The sequence below is a fragment of the Spinacia oleracea genome, chromosome 6, assembly GCF_020520425.1.
Source record: "Spinacia oleracea cultivar Varoflay chromosome 6, BTI_SOV_V1, whole genome shotgun sequence".
Taxonomy (NCBI): Eukaryota; Viridiplantae; Streptophyta; class Magnoliopsida; order Caryophyllales; family Amaranthaceae; genus Spinacia; species Spinacia oleracea.
Genome location: NC_079492.1, coordinates 14,664,144 through 14,687,317, shown reverse-complemented (window position 1 = coordinate 14,687,317; position 23,174 = coordinate 14,664,144). Strand labels below are relative to the sequence as shown.

Below are 23,174 nucleotides of genomic sequence, written 5' to 3'. Positions count from 1 at the left end.
GCAGCGCTAGGTCGTAAGTATACATCAAGTCAGACAGGTCAAACGGCATACGCCAGTTTGCAGTAACTCCGTGCACCACCGTGAAAACCCGCCATATCTGGGGCATCAACTGACCCGGGCTCAAATGGAAAACCTCGATAAAGGACCTAACCAGAGGAGTGAAAGGAAATTTGAAGCCAATTGTGAACGGATACTCATACATAACCACATACCCCTCTGGACAGTCAAAGGCTTCCTCGTCCGAGCCGGGAATCTTCACTTCCGCCGACGGCGGCAAACCAGCAAGTTCAACAAACGCCGCCGGATCCACCACAGTAGAATATATCGGGTTAAGGGACTTAACCCGAGTGGATCCCGACTCCCCCTTTCCTCTCGCTACAACCGACTTAGATCTACCCATCTCACTTACAAAAATCTACAAGAAAATCGAAAAAAGAAAGCAAATTTTACCTGAAACCGAGCAAACTCAGTGCGAAAATCGACTTCGCTTTCTCCCTCTTCTCTCTCCTGCTTTCGGATCTAAATTTTTTTTGAAAAATCTTGGTGTGAAGAACTTTATTGCATGTCGTGAATTGATATTTATTACTCTGGAATTCTGAACGGTTTTGTCCCACGAACTGGGCAGTTGAAGACGGTTTTTGCTTTTTAAAGTTGAATTGTTTCTTTTGCTCTGTGTGACTCCGCAAATTCACAATTGGGGGCAAACTGTTATCCCACTTTTTGGACTAACGACATAACCTCTCTAACGTTTGATCATGTCGTGTCAACCAGGTTCTGTCGCGTCGCAGGTAAACACAGCTCCAGGGAGATACGTCCGACGTAGCATCGTACGACGAGGCATAAACGACGAAGGACGGGCGACAACGCACAGGCAACAGAGACGCGTCCTCAAGGAACAGGTTGGTAAAGATAAGTTAACCTAAAGCCCATGATAGGCAGCGCCGTCACACTAGCAGGAATGAGTCCAAAACATGCGCGAGAAGCGCGGAGGTGGTTGAAGACTAAAGAGACGTGTAACGAAGATATCCCTATCTTTGTGGGATTCTCTCAACCAACTAGACCGTTGGAAATATCTTATAAAAGCATGAAGACGATGACAAGCGAAGGAAGAAAGACAGAAAAGCTCTCATATTCTCAAGCCATAAAAGCATTCAAATCATTCTTGTATTCGTTATTTATATTCTGTTACATTGATTTCTAGAATAAGATACAAACAATCATATAGGAAACTTAGTGGATTGATAGCCTCATAGCTATCCGCGGTTTTTTACCTTATTCCTGGGTTTTCCGCGTCAACACTTCTCTGTGTCGTGTCTCTCTTTGTCTTCCCTTATTTGATTATCGCTTAGTTAGTGTCGACCTAAGCCAAAGATCGCCCCTAGACGAAATTTGGCATAAACACTAGCGTTTGTGAATATACTGTGTAATATGTCTAGCGTATATTAGAATAGTTTCCTAATATTTCTAGGTTATTTTGGCTAACGTAATTAGCTTGTATATAATAACATAGCAGCCGTGCATATGAGAAATAAGAAAACACAGAAGACTTCTTCTTCTCCAACTCTTGTCAATACATTAGCACTTACTGGTATTGTATAAAGTTAAATTGGAAAGTTTTTGCCTTTTTTGGGAATGAATGGAGTACATGCTGCCTGTTAGTACTCTTTATGAATCGAAATTAAATTAAGAGGGTGCTCTATTCATCAGATTTTTCACTTTTTTTTTAAAATTTATTGAATTTTTTTTTTTAATAAATTGTACTTGAATACTGTTATTTTTCTGATTTTATCTTACTTATTTTTTCTGAAATACTCCCTCCGTCCCGAAATACTCGAAACGGTTTGACCGGTACAAAACTTAATGCATTAAAATTGACTTATTATTTAATTAGATGGTAGTTGGTAGTGGTGTATTTTTTAATATAGGTAGTGAGATGTGTGTTAAACTTTTAAAGGGGAGAGGGGGTGAGGGTGGGGATAGTGGAATTTTTTAATGTTTTTTTTCTAGGTAGTAGAGATGTAGGTGGGTCCTTGAGTAAGTGAGAAATTGATACAACATTAATAAAAGTTTCTATTTTTAGAAACATTGCAAATAATCCGAGAAGACCTTATAAAAAAAGCGTTTTGAGTATTTCGGGATAGAGGATAAGTGAAATTACTCTTTTTGACGCAGTAATAACATCATGAAACAATCCTCTGACCATTATATTTCAAATTGATAAAAAAAAAAAAAGTTCTCTCGAATGAATTACTAGATATAGCAATAATGCTAAAATAAATGCCTAAATTCCAAAAATGCAGCCCAATAATAAACAATTCCTATCACACTGTCCCCATCAGCAAGTTAGCATAACTTCAAAACGCTTTTCAATTATGACGTGTTTATAACTGCTCCACCGGTGTACAATACGTGTACAACCACTACTAGTCTACTATCCAATATAATTCAAAGTTTTGATGGATTTTCAAAAGTTGTTCTCTTGTATGTGTAGTTGGACAGTAAGTTTTTGGTGTTTGGGCCTTTTTGTAAAGATTTTTTTCATAATTACCCTTTCTTAAAGTTTCGTTTTTCCAAACTTATCCTCTTATAAACTTTTATTTAAAAATTAACACTTTAAATTTACCCAAATTTGAAAAATTACCGCCACCTAATCAAAACCGTTAAATTTTCGGTTAAGGGTGGTAATAATAAAAAATTTACAAACTTTTATATAAGGCGGTCTTACACAAAAGACTAACTTGATGTCGTATAAGTTAAGCAATGATATCATTTAGTTAAACCCTTGAACTAATTAGTTAAGCACTGAAATCAATTAGTTAAACAATGAAAATAATTAGTTAAGCCGTAAAAGTTTAGACAAATTTAAGGTCGTAATTTTAAAAATTTATTTCAAAATTACCACTTAAATTTGTTTTAACTTTTAAAATTACTACCACGTAACAAAAAATTTAACGGTGGTAATTTGAAAAATTTAGAAAAATTCAAGGTGATTAATTTTTAAATAAAAGTTTATAAGGGGATAAGTTTGAAAAACTAGACTAAGGTGATAATTATGAAAAAGTCCTTTTTGTAAAACACATGTTTGAGGCTTCACAAGTTCGTCTAATCATAGGGAGTATGTATGTATGTATTTACCTGATCGAGGAGGAGACGGTGCTGGCAAAGGTGGAGGAGATGCCGACGCTGGCAACGGTGGCGGAGGTGATGATGATGCAGTAGTTATGCTGTAAAACACATAACTCTCGTATCTCATACTGCAACTTGACCCAACAACCCGTGCACCTACGCTGGTATTGCAGCAAGAAGGAAACACACTACTTATAATATCCCCAAGACAATTGAAGCAGTTTCGATACGACAAATCCGGTAAGCATTGAGCAAGTGCATAAATAGTACTCTGAAAGTCGCCGTACGTATCATTTCCGGTTGCATACTTAAGTCGAGCGGTTTCATTCTGAAGCCTGCTCAATAATGATCCTAGCCCCTGATTAAACTGAACAACATTATCAGCAGTCACTACATCCGTGCTTTGTAAGTAATAAGCAGGTTGCCTGTCTGTGACTACCTCGATTGTGTTATTAGCATAATTTAGCATACAGTCGTCGTACCACCCACCAGCTTCCCTTTGTGTTGGGCAAAGTCGTCGAAGCATACTGATTGAGTTATTGAGGCATCGATGACAATCTTGGAACGTCATATCACATCCGCAAAGCGCACTCCCGTAAACACGGTTGGACCCCTCGCCAACTGGGAAGTTATAGAAGCGGGAGTTGATTGGTTGACGACTGGTATTGGCTTGTGTTTGGGTGTAGGATGATATCGATGAGAACAAAGTGTTGAGATTGGCTTGGTATGTGCTTGTGTTTGTATAGTTACCGTAGGTGTCTGAACAGTAATTAACTAAGAAATTTGGCTGGCAAATTGTGATTGAAATCAAGTGGAATTGGATTAAAATGTAAAAATATTGAACATTAAACATACCCATTTGAAAGACGATAAGATAGACTTTAATTAAGAGCTATGGATCATTTATACATGCAACCCAAAAAGGGTGGAATTAAAGAAAATTTATTCAACACGTTCGCATCTAGGAGGAAAATTTTATTTTATGTATTTTAGGTGTAAACACTAAAAATTAATAATTGCGTGGTATATAGTCATCACTCATTTGGCGTGGTAGTAGGTAGGTGTTATGCAGTCAATGACACTTCTTATAATATATTGTAAAAGTGTATACGTGTAGGCCCTGTTTGGTTTGGAGCTAGTAGCTGATTTGACTAGCTGTTAATGATTACCTATTTCTAGTAGCTAGGATAACTAGATGATTGAATTAGCTACATGTGTAAAATTTTAGAAATTAAATTAGTTGTTAATTTTAGATGTTTAATATGTAAAATGATCATTAAGAACATTGACATAATTTGTTTCATATTAATAGTAGAAAAAGTTTATTGTGTTAATTATTTTATTTTTACTTTTTGAATAAACATTAAATAAATAAATAATATTATTAAAAGAAAGTTATTCTTAATTTAAATTATATAATATTTGCAAATAGATAAGTATTATTAAAGACATTACGAACGTGATTGCAATAACTTTCAATTACTTTAAAGTACTAATATAAAATTTTATACAACAAAAAAGCAGTCTAGTAAATTGGGAGAAATGAAGATCTGTGAGTGATGTTTTTAGGAGAAAAATAATCTATGGTATTCCCTCTATCCCTTAACACTCGCACTGGTTTGACCGGTGCGGAGTTTAAGACACTTGAATTGACTTATTAATTTATTGGGTGGTAGTTGCATGATGATGGGGTATTCTTTTAATATAGTTGGTGGGAAATGTGTAAGGAGGTAGTGGGGGTGTGAAATTTTAAATGATTTTTTGTAGGGAGTAAGGGCAGGGGCGGCGGAGAAGGGGTGCGAGTGGGGCGATCGCACAGGGCCCCCCGATAAAAAGGGCCCCCTAAAATAAGTATATATAGTATTAAGGTGCATATAACAAACAGAAGTTAACTTGACTTAGTGGTAGGTGCTGAATGATACCACGCAAATGGTCGGGGTTCGATTCCCTCTTAAGCATGTTTGGGCGTGCTTTTTTGAAATAAAAGCAGTCAATTAGTCAATTGAGCCCATTAATACTTTGTCCTTCTCTTTTCTCTTTAATTTTGGGGTTTTTTTCTCTTAATGTTTCCTCCTGTTTTGTTTCTTTTTCCTATATTTTTATATCCATCCTAATTTCTAGAATTCAATACTTCATAACAATGTATAAATTTTATTTTTGAGGGATAACATTATATATGAATTCACTGTCTCGTAGTAAATAATGCAAATATTTTATTCTTTTTAAGTTCTTTTTTTAAAATAATAATTTTTATTTTTCAATTGATTGATCTTTTTCCCTAGTGCTACGTACTAATACAATCAAAGAAATTGTTCCCGTATTATTTTGAACTAAATATTATTAACGTATGTTGAATCGTGAAAAAGGGCCCAATTTTATAAAACCGCACAAGGCCCCCAATTTCTTTGCCACGCCCCTGAGTAAGGGTATAGGTGGGTTAATAGGTAAGTGTGAGCAATAATATATATATAATATTGGTAAAAAAAATTCATTTATAGAAGCGGTGCGAGTATTAAAGGATGACCCGAAAAGGAAAACGGTGCAAGTATTAAGGGACAGAGGGAGTATCAAGGTTGGTAGTTGTTGTAATTATAGACAATAGTAGGAAAAAATAGTCATTTTCATTCACTTTCTCAAACCTCTAATTATAAAAAACTCTTATATTAAGCTTTTTCAAAATTAGCTTTTTCACCCTTAAACTCTCTTCCAAACCTCTCTTAACCAAACACTTTCAATTAGCTTTCTCTAAAAGTCAAGCCTCTAATTCACTCCAAATAGGTCTTTTTATCTCAAACCTCTTATAACCAAACACCCTGTAGTCAGGGTTGTTCCTAACATTTTAGGGTCTCGGGGCGAATCACTAATAAAGGGGCCCTTATTCATAGTGCGAGCTCCTAAAATGCACCATACATCCTTATTACATATGGGAATTGGATATATTTATTTCTTCTTTAAATATTTGAATCATATTTAACAACATAATATAAATATGCAACTAGTTTTTTTGGCACGGGCGATGCCCCCAATTACTACTTTAATAACATTCACATTTACTTATATTTTTGTTAGCTATGATAACATGTAATAGCTTGGTGGTAAAAGAATTATTGTTTGAAATCATGGTCATGGGTTCAAACCTTAAGCAAACCATGTTTTATATTTTTTTTTTATGCATATGAAGATTACATGGAACGAACGACCCATAAGCAGAGTGTCGGCCACGTATCACATATACTTTCTTATTGACGTCTTTGAATATAAAATACTAGTCTTTTATACACGCGATGCGTGCCTGAATTTTAGAATGCATGCAAACCAACATTAATTAGAATGCATGCAAACCAATTGTTTAATACCCATTACAAGATCTCATCAAAAATGTCTAATAGAAAAGTTAACAAAAAAGTTAAAAAATTCTTACAATCCAATTATAAGTGATACTTATTGTCAAATAAAAGTTTTAACAATTATTTGAGGTAAAGTGGTATATATTATGCTTCATGCATGTTAGGAATAGTACGAGATAACAATCCAGACAAAGCACACACAATATAAATTAGGTGGTATACCCACGTCCCAACTTGTATTATTAACCAAAACCGTTATTAACAATACAATCAATCAACCTCACAGGTGTTTCTCTCAAACTATGCTCAAGGTCAGGATCTCAAGCATGTCAATCATAATGGTATATAAATCCCTATTTATATACCCCAACTTCCTAACCCTAGCTCTAGTATTAGGAAACACAATATTACTAGAATATTACAATTTAGAAGAAACCAATATACTAACAAATCTATCCCTAAAATACAACTCGTAAAATAGGAATACAATTACATAATATATCTCCTAAATAAATATATAGTAATATACCAAAACTGAAACTCATTGCCATATTGGGTTTAATATTAACAATTCTTCCCCTTCAACCCAATATGGTTCCACAACCGATTTAACAGTCACAGTTGAAACACCGTCGTCCATCCGACAATGCCTCCCCTCGAATAAGAACATCTCCATCTAACACAAATAGATTTCTTTTGTTCTTTCGACCTTTGAGTATCACCGAAACCTTTTTAGTGACCTCCAAACTACTGTAGTTCGCCATAACAGTATAACCCAAATCATCTAATCTACCCAATGAAATTAGATTCCGTTCTAGCTTTGGTACGTACCTCACTTCAGCTAACCTCTGAATACGACCATTGCAAAGTTTGATCGCCACCTTACCAATACCGTCAACTTTTACCTTCTTATCATCCGGTAAAGTAACCATCTTCCCTTCATACTCTTCATCGGATGAGAACCATTCCATCCTAGCACATATGTGATGAGAACTTCCTGAGTCAAGCACCCAACCGTCCTTTTGGTCCCTTATCTTCTTGAACCAAAAGAGCATCACCAACAGCATCATCATCTTCTTCCGCATACAAAACACGTCCCTTCTCGCGATTTTTCCTCAACTCCTTCAAGTCTTCTTTTTCTTTGGGACACATAGTTTGTATATGCCAACTCTCCACGATAGAAACACTTAATATTTGGGTTATATTTCTTACCAAATTTATTTCTCTTGTCACGTGCATCTACCACGAATGCTCCTCCATCTGATGAGTCACCCGATCCTTGCTTCATCAATTTTTCGTTCTCTAGAAGAACAACAATAGTCTCTTCCAAATCCAACAACAAAGAAGTAATCACAGTATTATACTTCTTTGGTAGAGACACAAGTAGAAGAATAGCTTTGTCCTCATCCTTTAATTTTTCATCCAAATTATTTAGTTGGTTGATCAAGCCATTGAAACGATTCAGATGATCTCTCAAATCTCCATCTTCTTCCATCTCGAGTCCGAACAAATATTTCTTGAGAAATAACTTGTTGGCCAAAGACTTGGACTGATATGTCTTTGTCAACTTTTCCCACAAACTTTTAGGGCTATCTTCCTCAAGAACATCATACTTGATTTCCGGTGCAAGGGCCAACTGGATTGTCGATGCTGCACGTAACTTCATGTCTTCCCACTTTGCCTTTTCTACTTCGGTAGGCTTCTTGTCTTCAAGGGTTTCATACAACCCTTGCTGGATTAGGAGATCTTTCACCGTGCTCTGCCATAAGGCAAAATTGTTCCTTCCATTGAACAATTGAATCTCGAACCTTCCACCAAATTTCTCCATCACAAACCTTAGCTCTGATACCACTTTTTAGGAATAGTACGAGATAACAATTTAGACAAAGCACACACAATATAAATAACGTGGTATACTCACGTCCCAACTTGTATTATTAATCAAAACTGTTATTAACAATACAATCAATCAACCTCACAAGTGTTTCTCTCAAACTATGCTCAAGCTCAGGATTTCAATCATGTCAATCATAATGGTATATAAATCCCTATTTATATACCTCAACTTCCTAACCCTAGCCCTAGTATTAGGAAACACAATATTACTAGAATATTACAATTTAGGAGAAACCAATATACTAACAAATCTATCCATAAAATACAACTCGTAAAATAGGAATACAATAACATAATATATCTCCTAAATAAATATGTAGTAATATACTAAAACTGAAACGCATTGCCATATTGGGTTTAACATTAAGAATGCAATATGATTATTGTTTAAAAAATAATTAATTAACTAAAAAAATTATAAAAAACATAATTTCTTTGGTCATATACTTTTTCTTGTTTTATGGATGATAGATTGTCGCAATCAACAAAAATAAGATGCTAGATTGGCAATATATATTTTTTAAAAGTATTTTTTGTAGTAATAAATTTGTCATAAATAAAAACTAGATTTGTATATACAAAAAAAACCTCTCTCTCTCTCTCTCTCTCTCTCTCTCTCTCTCTCTCTCTCTCTCTCTCTCTCTCTCTCTCTCTCTCTCTCTCTCTCTCTCTCTCTCTCTCTCTCTCTCTCTCTCTCGAGCTTGGGCGCACTTTAAGGAGCTCTCACTAACATATGCCACCCTCCATTGATGGCGAAGAAGAAGAAGGCTACGCCTAAAATTGTTACTGCAAAAGTTGCTATGAATGCTTCTCCATTGATTCCGCGTATTCAAGATACCAGTTTCGAACAAAATGGAGACCAAAACTCATACCTAGATAACAATGCTCTAGTTTTCGATTCTGATGGCGAGGAACTGATGCACTCTCCTCTTGTTCACCCGACGGCTGGTATGATTTCGCGAAAACTTCATAATACTATTCTCCGGTTGAATCGTGATTTGGGGCTTGTGGGTAATGATCATGTGATTGGAAATACCAAACAAAATCAGGGTAATGGGGGGGGGGTGGTGGTTAGCAATGTTGAAAAACTTGTTACACTTGAATTAGTGGTGCCTGTTTCTAGTAAGGAACCATGGAAGAACTTGTTCACTGGTTCCAAAATGGCTGCAAAAGGGCCTCATTGTCGTTTGTTACCCCTGTAATCCAGGAGGGAAGGAAAATTTCTCATTTAAAACATAATGAATTGGAGGATTTGACTGAGAATTGGAAATCCTCAATGGTGATGTATGTAGTGGGTGAATCTCCCACCATTGGTTTTGTGAAGAGATTCCTAGAGGGTGTGTGGAATTCAGTTGCACCACCACATGTGTTTTACCATGATGAGGGTCACTTCATTATCAAGTTTAAGAATATAGAGGATAGGAGTCAGATTAAATATAGAGGATAGGAATCAGATAATCTCAGGAGGACCTTACACATTCTATGGGAAACCTGTGATTATTAAGCCTTGGATAACTGATTTCAATTTCTATGAGGAGGTTCTTAAGGTGATTCCCCTGTGGGTGAAGTTTCCTAATCTACCTCTTAACTGTTGGGTGAGTGAATCTCTCAGTAGAATAAGCAGTTTGTTGGGAGTTCCTTTGTTTGCAGATGAATGTACAACTAGGAAATATAGAGTCTCATTTGCTAGAGTTCTGACTGAGATGAACATCACCACCACCTTACCTGACCATGTCTGGATTGAGGACTCCTCTGGAAGGGTGTTCAAGCAACCTGTGAGGTATGATTGGAAACCAACATATTATAAGGTATGTTGTACTGCAGGGCATGATTGTGATAAGAAGATTACTCCACCAGTTCTAAAACCAGTAACTAAAAGAGCGTGGGTTCCTAAAGCAACTCAAAAAGTGCAACCAGTAGTGAGCCATCAAGATAATCTTCCTACTGGTGTGCACACTCCCCCTGTAATGACTAGTTCAGTTGTGCCTAAACCAAATCCTTGGAAGATTGTGACTAGGAGGACTAAAGGTCTCTCTAAAATGAGAACTTTGACCCCTAATAACCCTTTCAGTGTGCTCTCTGAGGAATTGGGGTTCAAAGAGATTTCTGGTGGACATAAGGAGAATAAGGAGATGGGTATCACTACAAGAATCAGTATCAACGAGGGCGATTATTTTGTAAATGGAAAGGCGCAAACAAAGTCGTCCTTGTATAAAAGGGAAAACAGGGCAAAATAATGTCGTCATCTTTGATAAAAATAACGGTTTTTTCATGAAATGCCCCTGAGGTTTCACGAAATTCACCAAATACCCCTGCGCGTTTCAAAATACATAGTATACCCCTATTTTCTCATATTGTTCATAATATACCCCTAGACTTAACGGACGTTAGTCCTCCGTTAGTTGCAATTTACCATTTTACCCTTATGTGTTGTTTGGTACAATTCTTTACTTAAATCCCCACTCAACAGCTCTACCCACCCAAACTTTCTCTCTCATCCCACCCAACCCACCAAAACACTCTCTCTCTCTCCTCCCACTGAACCAAAACCACTCCTCACCGTCGTCACCACCTTCCCCTGCTACCGTCGCTTCTTCCTAACTTTCCAAAGATGAGCCTTTGTTCTCTCATTTCACCCTACCCCTGCAACACCACCATTATCATCACCAACAAGGCAACAACAAAAAATGACGGAGTATCCAACAACTACACCAACAATTACAACCCTAATTTCAATTCCAGTCATCAAGAATCGCCTCAAAAATCTTCAATTGGTGTTACCATAGCTGCTGCTACACTCTCATTCAGCCTCTTATTATCTCCGCCTGTTTCGGCTGCTGCTAATTTGACGGCTTCTGATCAATCGTCCGATGAGTATTTCCGCGAAGATGAGGGATTATTGGGGGATGATATGGCATTATCGGTGCCCAAATTGTGGACGAATGAGGGTATTGTGAGGCGGCTCGTTCACCAGTTCTTCTTCAGTTTCATCTCTTCCTTTTAAATTGTGGATGAATTCTGGCACAATTGTCTCATATGTTGTACAGAATTCGAGGGAAGAGAAGGAGATGAACTCTGGTCCAACGAGTCCCACTGAAGATGGCAGTGAGGTGATTTCTTTGGTGGTATTTGTAACTTGGCTGAGATCTTTTCAGCTTTTGAATGATTTAGTTATAGGGTTTTTGAAATCAGGGGATGTTGATAGGGCATTGTGGGTTTTAGGTGTGGTTCAGGGAATGGGTTGAGTCCTAAAACTGCCATGCTGATTTCGGTTATTTCAGCTTTGGGAAATTCTGGGAGGGCCGAGGTTAAGTCGATGGCCAGGTTTGCGAGGTGGTGGTGGTTTGCCAAAGAGGCGTGGGTCAATTCTTTTCCCTTGTTTAAGCTATCGGCTGCTTTTGAATCACCAGAACTACTGTAGTTGGACACCGAGACCTCAGCCACACTGTCCGTGTACTCCGAATCTCACCCATGAGAAGTTAAAGAGAGAGAATTTGTTTGGGAGGATAAATTGAGTGACTCTGGCGACCAAAGCGATTGATCCAAGAGGCCTTCATTTGGGGTAGTTGATAAGTAGTCCTCCTTCTATGCAATGTTTTTTCCTCACCCTTGTCATCGTTAGGAAACACTAGTTTAGCTTTTAGCTATTATCTGATTCTTGAAAAAAGCTTGGCTTCTCAGCTTTTGATCCTTAAGATTATTCACCTCCACTTTCGAAGTCCTTAGAGACAATTTGGCAGTCGAGGAAGCTGCAGTCTTCATGACAGCAGGCCTAGAAGTTCTTGGATTATCACCAACATTAGTCTTACTTATCTTGTTAACGAACCTAAAGAAGATTTTTGTAAAGCTTTTTAAGCAATGTCATGTATCTAAAGTGATCTTGGAAGAATACAATACTCAATTTCTTAATTTACAGGAGGCTTAACTTTGTAATATCCCTGTTTATTGATGGAATATAATCTATGTTTATTGCTGGAATTTTTTTACAAACTGCTCTACTTCATTGCGAAGAAAATTAGATATGTAAACTAGCCGTTAGATTCAAATTTTGCAGTTTAAAAGCAGATTGGGTATTTGGTTCAAGCAAGTTTACAAATAAGTGTATATTATGCAAAAAGTTTATAAATATGTGCATTTGGTGAATTATAAACATGACTTAACGGAGGACTAACGGAAAGTCATAATAGGGGTATTTGGTGAACAGTATGAAAAAAATAGGGGTATACTATGTATTTTGAAACGCGCAGGGGTATTTGGTGAATTTCGTGAAACCTCAGGGGCATTTCATGAAAAAACCGTAAAATAAATATACAAGGTAGTAGAGTAGACGATATAAAAGAAGCCCTATTATTATTAACTGATCATACAAGATCACATACAAATTGCGTAATTTAGCAAAAAGTATCCTTGATTTCTATGATGAACCAATAAAATGGATGACAGTAGATCGAATGGTACGGTTAAACAGAATAACAAAATATGTTGGAAAACACACATGAAGAAATTACAAATATAAAAATCGATCAGAAGTAAATTAGACAAAAGATAAAATAGATCGATCATTCGATCAGTAGGAAGGGCAGATGAAATCAGTAGGGAGCTTGCAATCACAATAGTTGACAAGAGCTGTAAGATCAACTTTGAGGTTGAGGTGAACAAGTCCTAAAATATCAGCATGAACAGCAGTGCAAAGGCAAGCAGCAGCATTGAGGTTAATTAGGTTACCAACAAGGCTACAACATTCAGCCTTTTTAGGAGATCCAACACGAAGGTGAACTATATTTAGTACATCGGCACAGACGTTTAACTTAAGGGTATCTAAAGGGCATGACTTAAGAGGTCGGGCAACATATGAATTAGCGAAAGCTATGTTGAACAAAACAAGGTTCAATGCAAGAAAGAGAGCAATGGAGGATATGCTTTTTGAGGCAGCCATTTTGATTCACAAACTATATATTTATACTTCTACTTCTTAAATGCGAACTTCAAAGAAAGAAGTAATAAATAGCTAGTTTGTGTTTGGATGATGAAACTAACATCAATATTAAGCTATTTATAGATACAATTCTAGGATTAATTAGTTTATATAATCATTGAGGGAATATTGTGAGGAGTACCAAATTGAGTTGTAGGATTATAAATTATGGAAAGATACAATAATTCTGAGCGTATCACGGGTCGGAAGGTTGTGCGCACATGGTTGTTATTGGACTATATAACACCGCCGGCGATTTCAATTCAAAACAACTGGATCATATATTGCCCAAGTACCAAATAAGTAAGCATTTTTTTGTATTATTAGTCTGTACAATATAGTATATTCGTATGTTATCTCGATCATCTACTTAAATTAATTAGATCTCAATTCTCAAGTACGTGTAATATTATGCGTATGTATTCACCAAAATAAAAATAAATATTATGCGTATGTATTAGGTGGTTTACAATTATCACAATGCCTACTTGCGATAAAAAAAAAAAATCTTGATTAATCTTGTTTGGAATATTCCATTTGACCATAAACAAACATTTACGTACACGGATTACAAATCTCTATTATATAAGTAAAAAGCTAAGGTTATTTTAATAAATTTATTTTTGGTGTTCCTCTTGGATTACTAAAATATCATCCACACTTATAAAATAAAGAATATAATGACAACCTAACCAGTAGAAAAAGGCTAAATGTTTCAACGTTATGTGGAAGACTCTCTATTCAACGTTTAATAATTATATGAAAGTCCAATTTTTTTATATGGAAGATGGTCTATTACTCTATTCAACGTTTAATAATTATATGAAAGTCCAATTTTTTTATATGGAAGATGGTCTATTACTCTATTCAACGTTTTTTTTATTTTTGCTAAGCAAGTGAGAATAATATTATTAAGCTCAAAACCAAATACAAGCTAAACTAGCTCCAAGAGAAACGAACCAACTAGGTTGGGCCATTTCACCAAGGAACTAGCAGAAACAATCTAGCCATCAGGCAAACACACAATCAATATACAACCTACAAAGCCAAAAACCAATGGCTATCAGACATGCTAACATTCTTAGGCAACACTGCTTTTATTCTACTCTTTACAACTTGCATCATGTTACTGATGGTGCTTTTGACAGTGGGAATAGTCTGATCCCAATAACTTGTATTTCTGCATTTCCAAATCAAGTGCACAAGAGCTACCAATGCTTCAAAAAACACTTGTTTTATGAACTTAGTACTTCTACTCTGACTGATACCCCTGAATAGATGATGCAGATTGTTACCAGAACACTGCAAACCCATCCAATTCTTCATTTCCAACAAGGATTTGCTGTTATAAGGGCACCAAAAAAATAAATGATCATGATCCTCATCACCTTGGCCACAAATCAGACATCTAGCAGAGTTACTGATCCCTATTTTTGCAAGTTTGGCTGTAGTTTGAAGTCTAGCTTGAATTGCAAGCCAAGCAATGGATCTAGGTTTTGGGGTGTTAAGTCTATTCCACACTAGCCTATCCCAGTGCACTTTAGGTTTATCCCCGGCTAACTTCTCATATATCTGCTTCACAGATTAGTGAGGCATATTACAGAATTCAACCTCATAATAGGCTTGTTTCAGAAGCCCTTTTATCTCACAAATCTTCTTCCAATACCGGCTTGCAGAATTGCTTGGCTGATATCCCCACCATTCCCCATTCTTTAGGTAAGCAGAGGTGACCCATTTAACCCAAATATTGTCTTGCTTAGTGGCTAAACCCCACACATACTTACCCATGTTAGCAGTGTTCCAAAGAACAACATCTCTAAAACCTAGACCACCTATTTGCTTACTGCTGCAAGTTTTGTGCCAAGCTCCACTACTAGGCTTTGAGCTGTAAGCATGCCCACTCCACAGAAAGGCCCTGCATATCTTAGTGATCTCCTGTAATACATTCTTAGGGAGGATGTAAATTTGAGCCCAATACATGTGCAAGCTCAAAAGCACAAAATTGATAAGCTGGTTTCTGACAACATAAGATAGATTCCTAGAGCTGCAAATCTTAATTCTAGCTGTCATTTTATCCACTAGCATATCACATTGAGCAACATAAATTCTCTTGGAACAGATAGGAACACCAAGATATTTGAAAGGCAGATTACTTATGGTAAAACCAGAAACATCAATGATTCTCTGAATGACATCATTATCCATTCCATGGCAGCAAATAGAAGATTTTTGCTGATTTGCCTTCAGTCCAGAGGTAGTGGAATACAATTTGAAAGCTTGAAGAATAAGATAAGAAGAAGGGAAGTCACCTTTGCAACATAAGATCAGATCATCAGCAAAACACATATGTGTGAGTCTAAGCTCTTTGCACCTTCGATGAAACTGAAGCTGACTCATATCACTCATTTTATGAAGGACTCTTGACAGGTCCTCCATACAGATAACAAATAGGAGAGGAGAGATCAGATCCCCTTGTCTCTGACCCCTCTGAGATTTGAAGAAACCATGCATTGAGCCATTAAGCATGAGAGAGAACATTGGAGTAGTAAACACACTCTATGACTAGATTAACAAAGTGAGTAGGGAATTCCAGATAAATCAACATGTCCTTTAGAAAAGCCCAATCAATAGTATCATAAGCCATCCGAAGGTCAATCTTCATCAAACAGCTAGGCTTCACCCATTTCCTCCTGTGAGGGGGTCGAAAAAGCACGAGGCTAATGCGTGACCTCGTCCCTCGTGGGTGTGACGCTTCTTTTTGTCAAATCAAGTGTAATTGGATTTCCTGTGAGTTTACACCCAATTGACTAGTAATATAGGAGTCACCATTCAGTTTTTAACGACAATGAGAAAAACTGACAAAACCCGGTTATCGTGACATAAAGGGAGTGCAATTATGTTTGACCACGATGGCCGTAGGTTCCCTTGTGATCCCTGGTGGTGGGGATCGCTCAACGTACACCCGCAGGGTAGAGATTGAGGGTTCGGGGGACTGTAACTACCGAGAGGAGTACTCGCTCTTCGATAACTCCAGAGGCAGGATATCCTTACTAGCTCAGCATAAATAATTGAAGGGACATGCGTTAACTATTAAACTAATCTGAGTTGGTTTTAACAATATGCAACATATAGTACTAGATCGAGCGCGATTATCCTATTTACATTGTTTTAAGGGACCTAGCATGATAATCCAATTTCCCAAAAATATCATATTTATTAAGCGTGATAGAACAATCAGATTTTAGTTAGTTTAACAGTTCATAAAAGGGCGAGGAAAGCAATTAAACCATGGAAAAGGGACACATTACGACGCACCCTTGAGAGGTGCGTCACGGTTCTCAGAAAACTAACCACTTTGACTTTGCTATTTCTCCTTTTTATTTAACGAATCTCAAATTATGGGACATGATACGTTCTGTTCGATTTATGGATCGATTGCGACAGAACGTGTGATCGATTTTGCAGCGTGAGGCTTAGGCTTAGGGGTTTAGAGTTAATACTCAGAATATAATTGTGTGTTGTGTGTTCCTTTTTTCACGTCGAACTTAAGGCCCTATTTATAGAAAAGAGTTCGTGGAAAGATAGAATTGTAGAACTCTAATCCACGAGGAATTAGGAAAAAACACGTACCAGGTATTTTCAGCGCCCAGGGCTGGGCGTCACAGATTTCGGCGCCCAGCTTTGGGCGTTGAAAATAGGATCCATGCAATTTCAGCGCCCAGGGCTGGGCGTTGAAATTGATGTTTGGGCCGTTTCTTTGTCAGATTCGGATTCCTAGAATCCGGAGTATTTGAGATTTAATTGAGTCTTTTAGTGCGTATTAAACTTGTGACGGGATGCGTCTGGGCCCGTTACGAACTCTAGGCTCGTTAGGATTTTAATTAATACGTAACTCTTATTTTTGAATCGTATTAGGAATAGGATTCTCTCGTAATTTCTATCTCATTTAGGATTTATGTTGGAGTGCAACACCTAATTCTGACAGGTTTCTATCTTTTATGACTTGCCACTTTTAACAACTACCCATTACGGCAGTTACTATTTTTAGCAGGTTTCCATAAATAGCAGGTTTCGAGTGAAATGAAAAGGAGAATTGAGATTCGTTATTTTATAGGAGATGCTTTGTGATGTGGACATTTACGTTTTCATCATCGAACCTTCCCTTTCGGGAATGGGGACAAAAGTAGGTGTCTACAGTTAGCCCCCACTTTGACTGAGTCTTGGAGTAAGACGATGGTCAAAGTATTAGACGGAGTGCGTCACACAAGTCATGGCGACCTGTCTTTGCGAGGGTCTCACGAGCCCCCGAGTGATAACATTTGACTTAAGGGTCATCACTTTGAGTGTCGACATATCCCTCACGTGTTATTGGGATTTGTCAACGGATAGTATAGAAACTTCCTCACTTTGTCATTGGAAGGATCTAAAGAAGTGTAGAAACTCCCTCATTTTGTCATTGGGAGTAGCTACAGATGTTTTCGAAATCAAAGCTATAAAGTGTAATTGGGCCTGGCCAAGCCCAACCACGAGGTAAAAATGTTTTTAAAGATTCTCATTTTCAAGGCTAGTTAAACGAGAAAACCCCTTTGTTTTTATGGGACGTAAAACGAAGGAAAATCCAGCACATCGTTCTTTTTTGGAAAAACGGAAAACCAATCCTTTAATTTTTGGAAAAAGGGGAAAACCAATCTCATCGTTCTTTTTTGGAAAAACGGAAAACCAATCCTTTAATTTTTGGAAAAAAGGGAAAACCAATCCTTTAATTCTTGGAAAAAGGGAAAACCGATCCTTTAATTTTTGGAAAAAAGGAAAACCGATCCTTTAATTTTTGGAAAAAGGGAAAACCGATCCTTTAATTTTTGGAAAAAGGGAAAACCGATCCTTTAATTTTTGGAAAAAGGGAAAACGATCCTTTAATTTTTGGAAAAAGGGAAAACCGATAAAGGTTATCGCTGCAGCGAGTAAGGACCTACGCGGCTTGTGACGTAGACCCCGCCGGCTAAAGATGGCGAGCCTGTCCGCTAAGGGTGGACGCCCCGTCCGAAAAAGTGGACGAATCTTGTTTTTGAAATTTGAAAATAAGGACCCACGCGGCTTGTGACGTAGACCCCGCCGGCTAAAGATGGCGAACCTGTCCGCTAAGGGTGGACACCCCGTCCGAGAAACTGGACGAATCTTGTTTTTGAAATTTGAAAATAAGGACCTACGCGGCTTGTGACGTAGACCCCGCCGGCTGAAGATGGCGAGCCTGTTTTATTTTGAACTTTGAAAATTTCATTTTTGGAAAACTGAGGACCTGCGCGGCTAGTGACGCAGACCCCGCCCGCTGAAGGTGGGCGAGCCCTGTCCGCTAAGGGTGGACATCCCTGAATTCGTTTTTTTTCCTTGATTTGGAACTTGCGTGGTTCGCGGCGCGATCTTGCCTGATTGAGGTGGGCAAGTCTTTATTTTTTGTTCATTGTGATTTCTCTTTTTTTTTGAGAACTTCCTTTGTTCATTCTTGCAAGAGCGAATTCTTACGAGGGATGCTCGAATTTAGTTGTAACCTGAACGTGGGCTGACAACGTGTTCGGACGGACCTTTGTCTTGTGACCGTCTGCTTTCGTGGTTTTGAGCTAGTCTTTATGGCTCGATTTTTGCCACTACTTGGTCTTTGATCAGAGGACCATGTAAAAATGTCAATGACGACCCTTTTCTGAGGTCGAACCTGTTCTTTTGAGATTGTCCAAACATGGGACGGCGTGTAGCGTAGTCCGGGAATATTGTTTTTACTTTGCAAAATATATATTTTCTTTCGAGCCCCCAAGCATTCGTGCTTGACGGTCATTTCTTGTCAAAGAGGTTCCTTGGGGATACACATTCTGTAATGTCCTTGATCGTGTTTGGGATTGTGCTCGTAAGTGCGAGCGATCTTTGTAATGGTGTGCTACTCTTAACAAAGTCGTGAGGTGCGACTTTCAGTAAAGGAATCGGCAATTTTCAAGTCGAATAAATATGGCAGGGCCCTATAGAAGTCAGAGCTGTTTTTTGGGTCTGGAATCATTTTCGGCGCCCATGCCTGGGCGTTAATGATTTCGGCGCCCAGCGCTGGGCGCTAAAAATAATTTCTGGCGAGGTTTCTTGATGACACAGCCGGCCTCTTGTTCGTCCGTTTTCCCTTTTTTTCTTTTGAACGCGTTCGTAAATGTTCGATACTTAGAAAAGATGATATGTGTGTGCGAACGAGCGTTCATAGAATGGCCGTGGTGTGCGGTCCATTAATCAGTTTGCTTGATGTGTGTGCGAATAAGTATGCATGTTGGGATGCTTCCTTTTGGCGTACGATTTTGTAGGTTTTTTGAGAAAGATGCCTTGGGGTTCCGCTCGTGTAGGTGCGAGCTATCCCTTCCGTGGTTGGTAATATTTTGCTACCTTTAATCCTTAATGTAAAAGTCACGTGGCTTGCATTTTGAACTTGGGCGATAAGTAGTCTTTGCCTCTTTTACACATGCTCTTGGTCGTGCCCGCATTAGTGCGATATGCCTTACTCTTTTTTAGACTTGTACTGTGGGACGGTTGAACTTATGGTGCAACGTAGGCTTGTGTGGCCTAACGGCGTGTCTTAGAACATTCCTCCAGGTGTTGGGATATCATTATTATTTTTTTCATTGGAGTATTTCATCACGCCTTGTTCAGGTGCTCGAACAAGTGTAGCACCTTCTGCGTGGGTTTGCACGGCTTATTACTTCGTTCGATGCGAGGATTCATAGATGTTTATTTCTTGTTTTTATATCTGGGCAAAACTTGGCTAGCAGAAAGAATCAGCGCCCATGCTGGGGCGTTAAAGATATCGGCGCCCAGCTCTGGGCATTGAAAATTATCTATGGGTATATTTTGACAGTTCTTATCCTTGATTTTTCTTTCGCTTTTGTTTTGGAACGAGGTAGACTGTGTAACGGGCGCTTGTAGGGCGAGCGTTATGTGCAGTAGTTTGATCGGAGTTTTGGTGACTCGCGATTTTCAGTTACCCTTGTTAGTGGGGTGACTTTATGTATTCTAAGTAGTGTTTAGAATTTGAGAGGGGTTGTAGCCATTCTAAGGTTCGTTGTACATGATCATGTTAGGTTATGATACATATGACATTACATAGATCATGCGGAAACAACCATTAACCCAGGAAACATATTATTTACACATAATCATTTAGCATAGTTTAGATGCATACTCTTTGTTGCGTGCCTTCCCTAGCTGCGCCCGAACCGAACAAGAACAAGTCTTTTAGGACTCCAAGTGTCGTCCCTCCGTAGAAAGTCCACAGCACGTCCGGATCCGCCTTAAGATTGACCAACTAGAATCGCCCTTAAGGTACTCAGAAAATTCGGCACTTTTGGGGCAAGATGGGTGTTTGAATTTTCTCTCAAAAACTCACTTTTGAATACTTTGAAACTTGTGTATAAATTATGACCCCTAGGCCTTTATTTATAGAGTTATGGAAAAGGAATCGTAATCCTAGTAGGATGCGAATTAATTGGAATTAGAATTCTACATGAATTCTACTTAATCAATTTATCCAATAGGAATAGACATTTAATCATACACTGACTCTTGCAGATTCAGGAATCTCGCATGAGCTCAAACTCACACACACACGGCAGCCACAAGGGCTGCCCACGCATGCGAGCAGCAGCCCACGCAGCGCGGCCCACGCATGCGTGGCTTTGTGCGCGCTGGGCTGTGGCGTGCGTGCTTGCTGGGCGATGGCCTGGCTTCGTGCTGGGCCTTCGTCCGGCAGGCCTCGTCCGATGCTAATTCGTACGATACGCTTCCGATTAAAATTCCATTTCCGGAATCTATTTCCGATACGAACAATATTCAATATTTCCGATTCCGGAATTAATTTCCGTTTCGAACAAATATTTAATATTTCCGTTTCCGGAATTATTTTCGGATTCCGGTAATATTTCCGATTCTGACAATATTTCCGTTTCCGGCAATATTTCCGATTCTGGTAATATTTCCATTTCCAACAATATTTTCCGATACGTACCATGTTTCCGTTTCCGGCAACATCTACGACTTGGATAATATTCATATTTCCGATACGATCCATATTTCCGTTTCCGGCAATATCATCGTTTCCGGAGTATTCATTTCTTGCCTGTGACGATCTTAGCTCCCACTGAAACCAAGATCCGTCGGTTCCGAATATTCATAGATGGAGTATTTAATGCCATTAAATACTTGATCCGTTTACGTACTATTTGTGTGACCCTACGGGTTCAGTCAAGAGTAAGCTGTGGATTAATATCATTAATTCCACTTGAACTGAAGCGGCCTCTAGCTAGGCATTCAGCTCACTTGATCTCACTGAATTATTAACTTGTTAATTAATACTGAACCGCATTTATTAGACTTAACATAGAATGCATACTTGGACCAAGGGCATTATTTCCTTCAGTCTCCCACTTGTCCTTAGGGACAAGTGTGCATTTCCTAATTCCTTTGTCGCTCGATGCTTGCTCTTGAACATAAGGTAAGAGTTGTCATCCTTATTATGTCCAGAGGTGTTCCTCGGTTTCAGAGTTCAACTGATCAAATAAACAGATAATCATAGCCTATGATTCATCCGAGCACGGCCATGCATTTCACAGTTTCTAGCTCTCCGAGTGGCCTTGTACAACTTTTAAGCATCTCATCCCGATTTATGGGAGGACAATCCCAATCTTGCGATCTTGAGATTAGACTTCGTTTGATAGGTGATTACCTGAGCGTTGCCTTTATAGCCTCCTTTTACGGTGCGACGGTTGGTCAACGTCAAAGCAACCAGTTCTCAAACAAGTAATCTCAAATCACTCAGGTATTGAGGATTTAGTGTCTAATAATTTAATGAAATTTACTTATGACAGACTTTCATCTCTTACAGTAAAGTTTCATAGGTCTTGTCCGATACTAGTCTTCCCAAAGTAAGTATCTATGCAAATGATTATGACATTGCCATGTCCACATAGTTCAAGAAACAGAACTACTAGTCATCTTGCATTCTAATCGTCTAACGTTTTCTATGCGTCCAATTTTATAGAAAACTCCGACTAGGGACCATTTTCAACCTTTGACATTCAAGTTCACTTGATAGACATTTCTTAGTCACAGGACTGGTCCTGACAGTCTATCTTGAATATATCGTCAAGTTGAAGGGACTCATCATTTAATAAACCACAAATTAAATGGAAAAATGAATTCCTTTCATTTATTGTGAATGATTAACCAATAATGTTTTACAAAGATTTAAACTCTAAAACTTTAAAACATTAAACAGAGACATCAAAGCCATTCTCCAATATGCTTGATTCCCATAGCTGCAGTGTGCGAGTTGTGCTTCGCTTGCGGCAGAGGTTTAGTTAATGGATCTGATATGTTGTCATCAGTTCCAATTTTGCTTATCTCGACTTCTTTTCTTTCAACGAACTCTCGTAGAAGGTGAAATCTACGAAGTACATGCTTGACTCTCTGGTGGTGTCTAGGCTCTTTTGCCTGTGCAATAGCTCCGTTATTATCACAATACAGGGCTATTGGTCCTTTAATGGAGGGGACTACACCAAGTTCTCCTATGAACTTCCTTAGCCATATAGCTTCCTTTGCTGCTTCATGTGCAGCAATGTACTCCGCTTCAGTTGTAGAATCCGCAATGGTGCTTTGCTTAGCACTTTTCCAGCTTACTGCTCCTCCGTTGAGGCAGAAGACAAACCCAGACTGTGATCTGAAATCATCTTTGTCGGTTTGGAAACTTGCGTCCGTATAGCCTTTAACAATTAATTCATCATCTCCACCATAGACCAGGAAGTCATCTTTGT

At 38.3% G+C, this 23,174-nt stretch overlaps 3 protein-coding genes across 3 annotated transcripts in view; all 3 read right to left on the bottom strand.

Moving 5' to 3' along the window:
* LOC110805274 (cysteine-rich receptor-like protein kinase 29) overlaps positions 1–4,120 on the bottom strand; it is a 30,653-nt gene extending 26,533 nt beyond the window's left edge. The window contains exon 1 of the mRNA XM_056833708.1: positions 3,136–4,120. Coding sequence (XP_056689686.1) covers positions 3,136–3,985 — 850 coding nt within the window. The 5' untranslated portion in view covers positions 3,986–4,120. The remainder of the gene's footprint in view (positions 1–3,135) is intronic.
* Positions 4,121–12,936: 8,816 nt separating this feature from the next.
* LOC110800692 (putative lipid-binding protein AIR1B) lies at positions 12,937–13,305 on the bottom strand. Its single transcript, XM_022005998.2, has one exon. The coding sequence runs from the start codon at positions 13,303–13,305 to the stop codon at positions 12,937–12,939; it is 369 nt and encodes a 122-aa protein (XP_021861690.2).
* A 1,077-nt stretch (positions 13,306–14,382) lies between these two features.
* On the bottom strand, positions 14,383–15,882 carry LOC130462957 (uncharacterized). Its single transcript, XM_056831955.1, has 2 exons — positions 14,956–15,882; positions 14,383–14,916 (listed from the first exon to the last, which is right to left on the bottom strand). The coding sequence occupies exons 1-2, from the start codon at positions 15,880–15,882 to the stop codon at positions 14,383–14,385; spliced, it is 1,461 nt and encodes a 486-aa protein (XP_056687933.1).
* Positions 15,883–23,174: the final 7,292 nt, after the last annotated feature.

Coding starts and splice junctions, on each gene's coding strand:
- LOC110800692 (XM_022005998.2), bottom strand. CDS start 13,305: ATGGCTGCCTCAAAAAGCATATCCTCCATTGCTCTCTTTCTTGCATTG.
- LOC130462957 (XM_056831955.1), bottom strand. CDS start 15,882: ATGTTCTCTCTCATGCTTAATGGCTCAATGCATGGTTTCTTCAAATCT. Junction 14,917..14,955: donor TGAAACAAGCCTATTATGAG/GTTGAATTCTGT, acceptor TCTGTGAAGCAG/ATATATGAGAAGTTAGCCGG.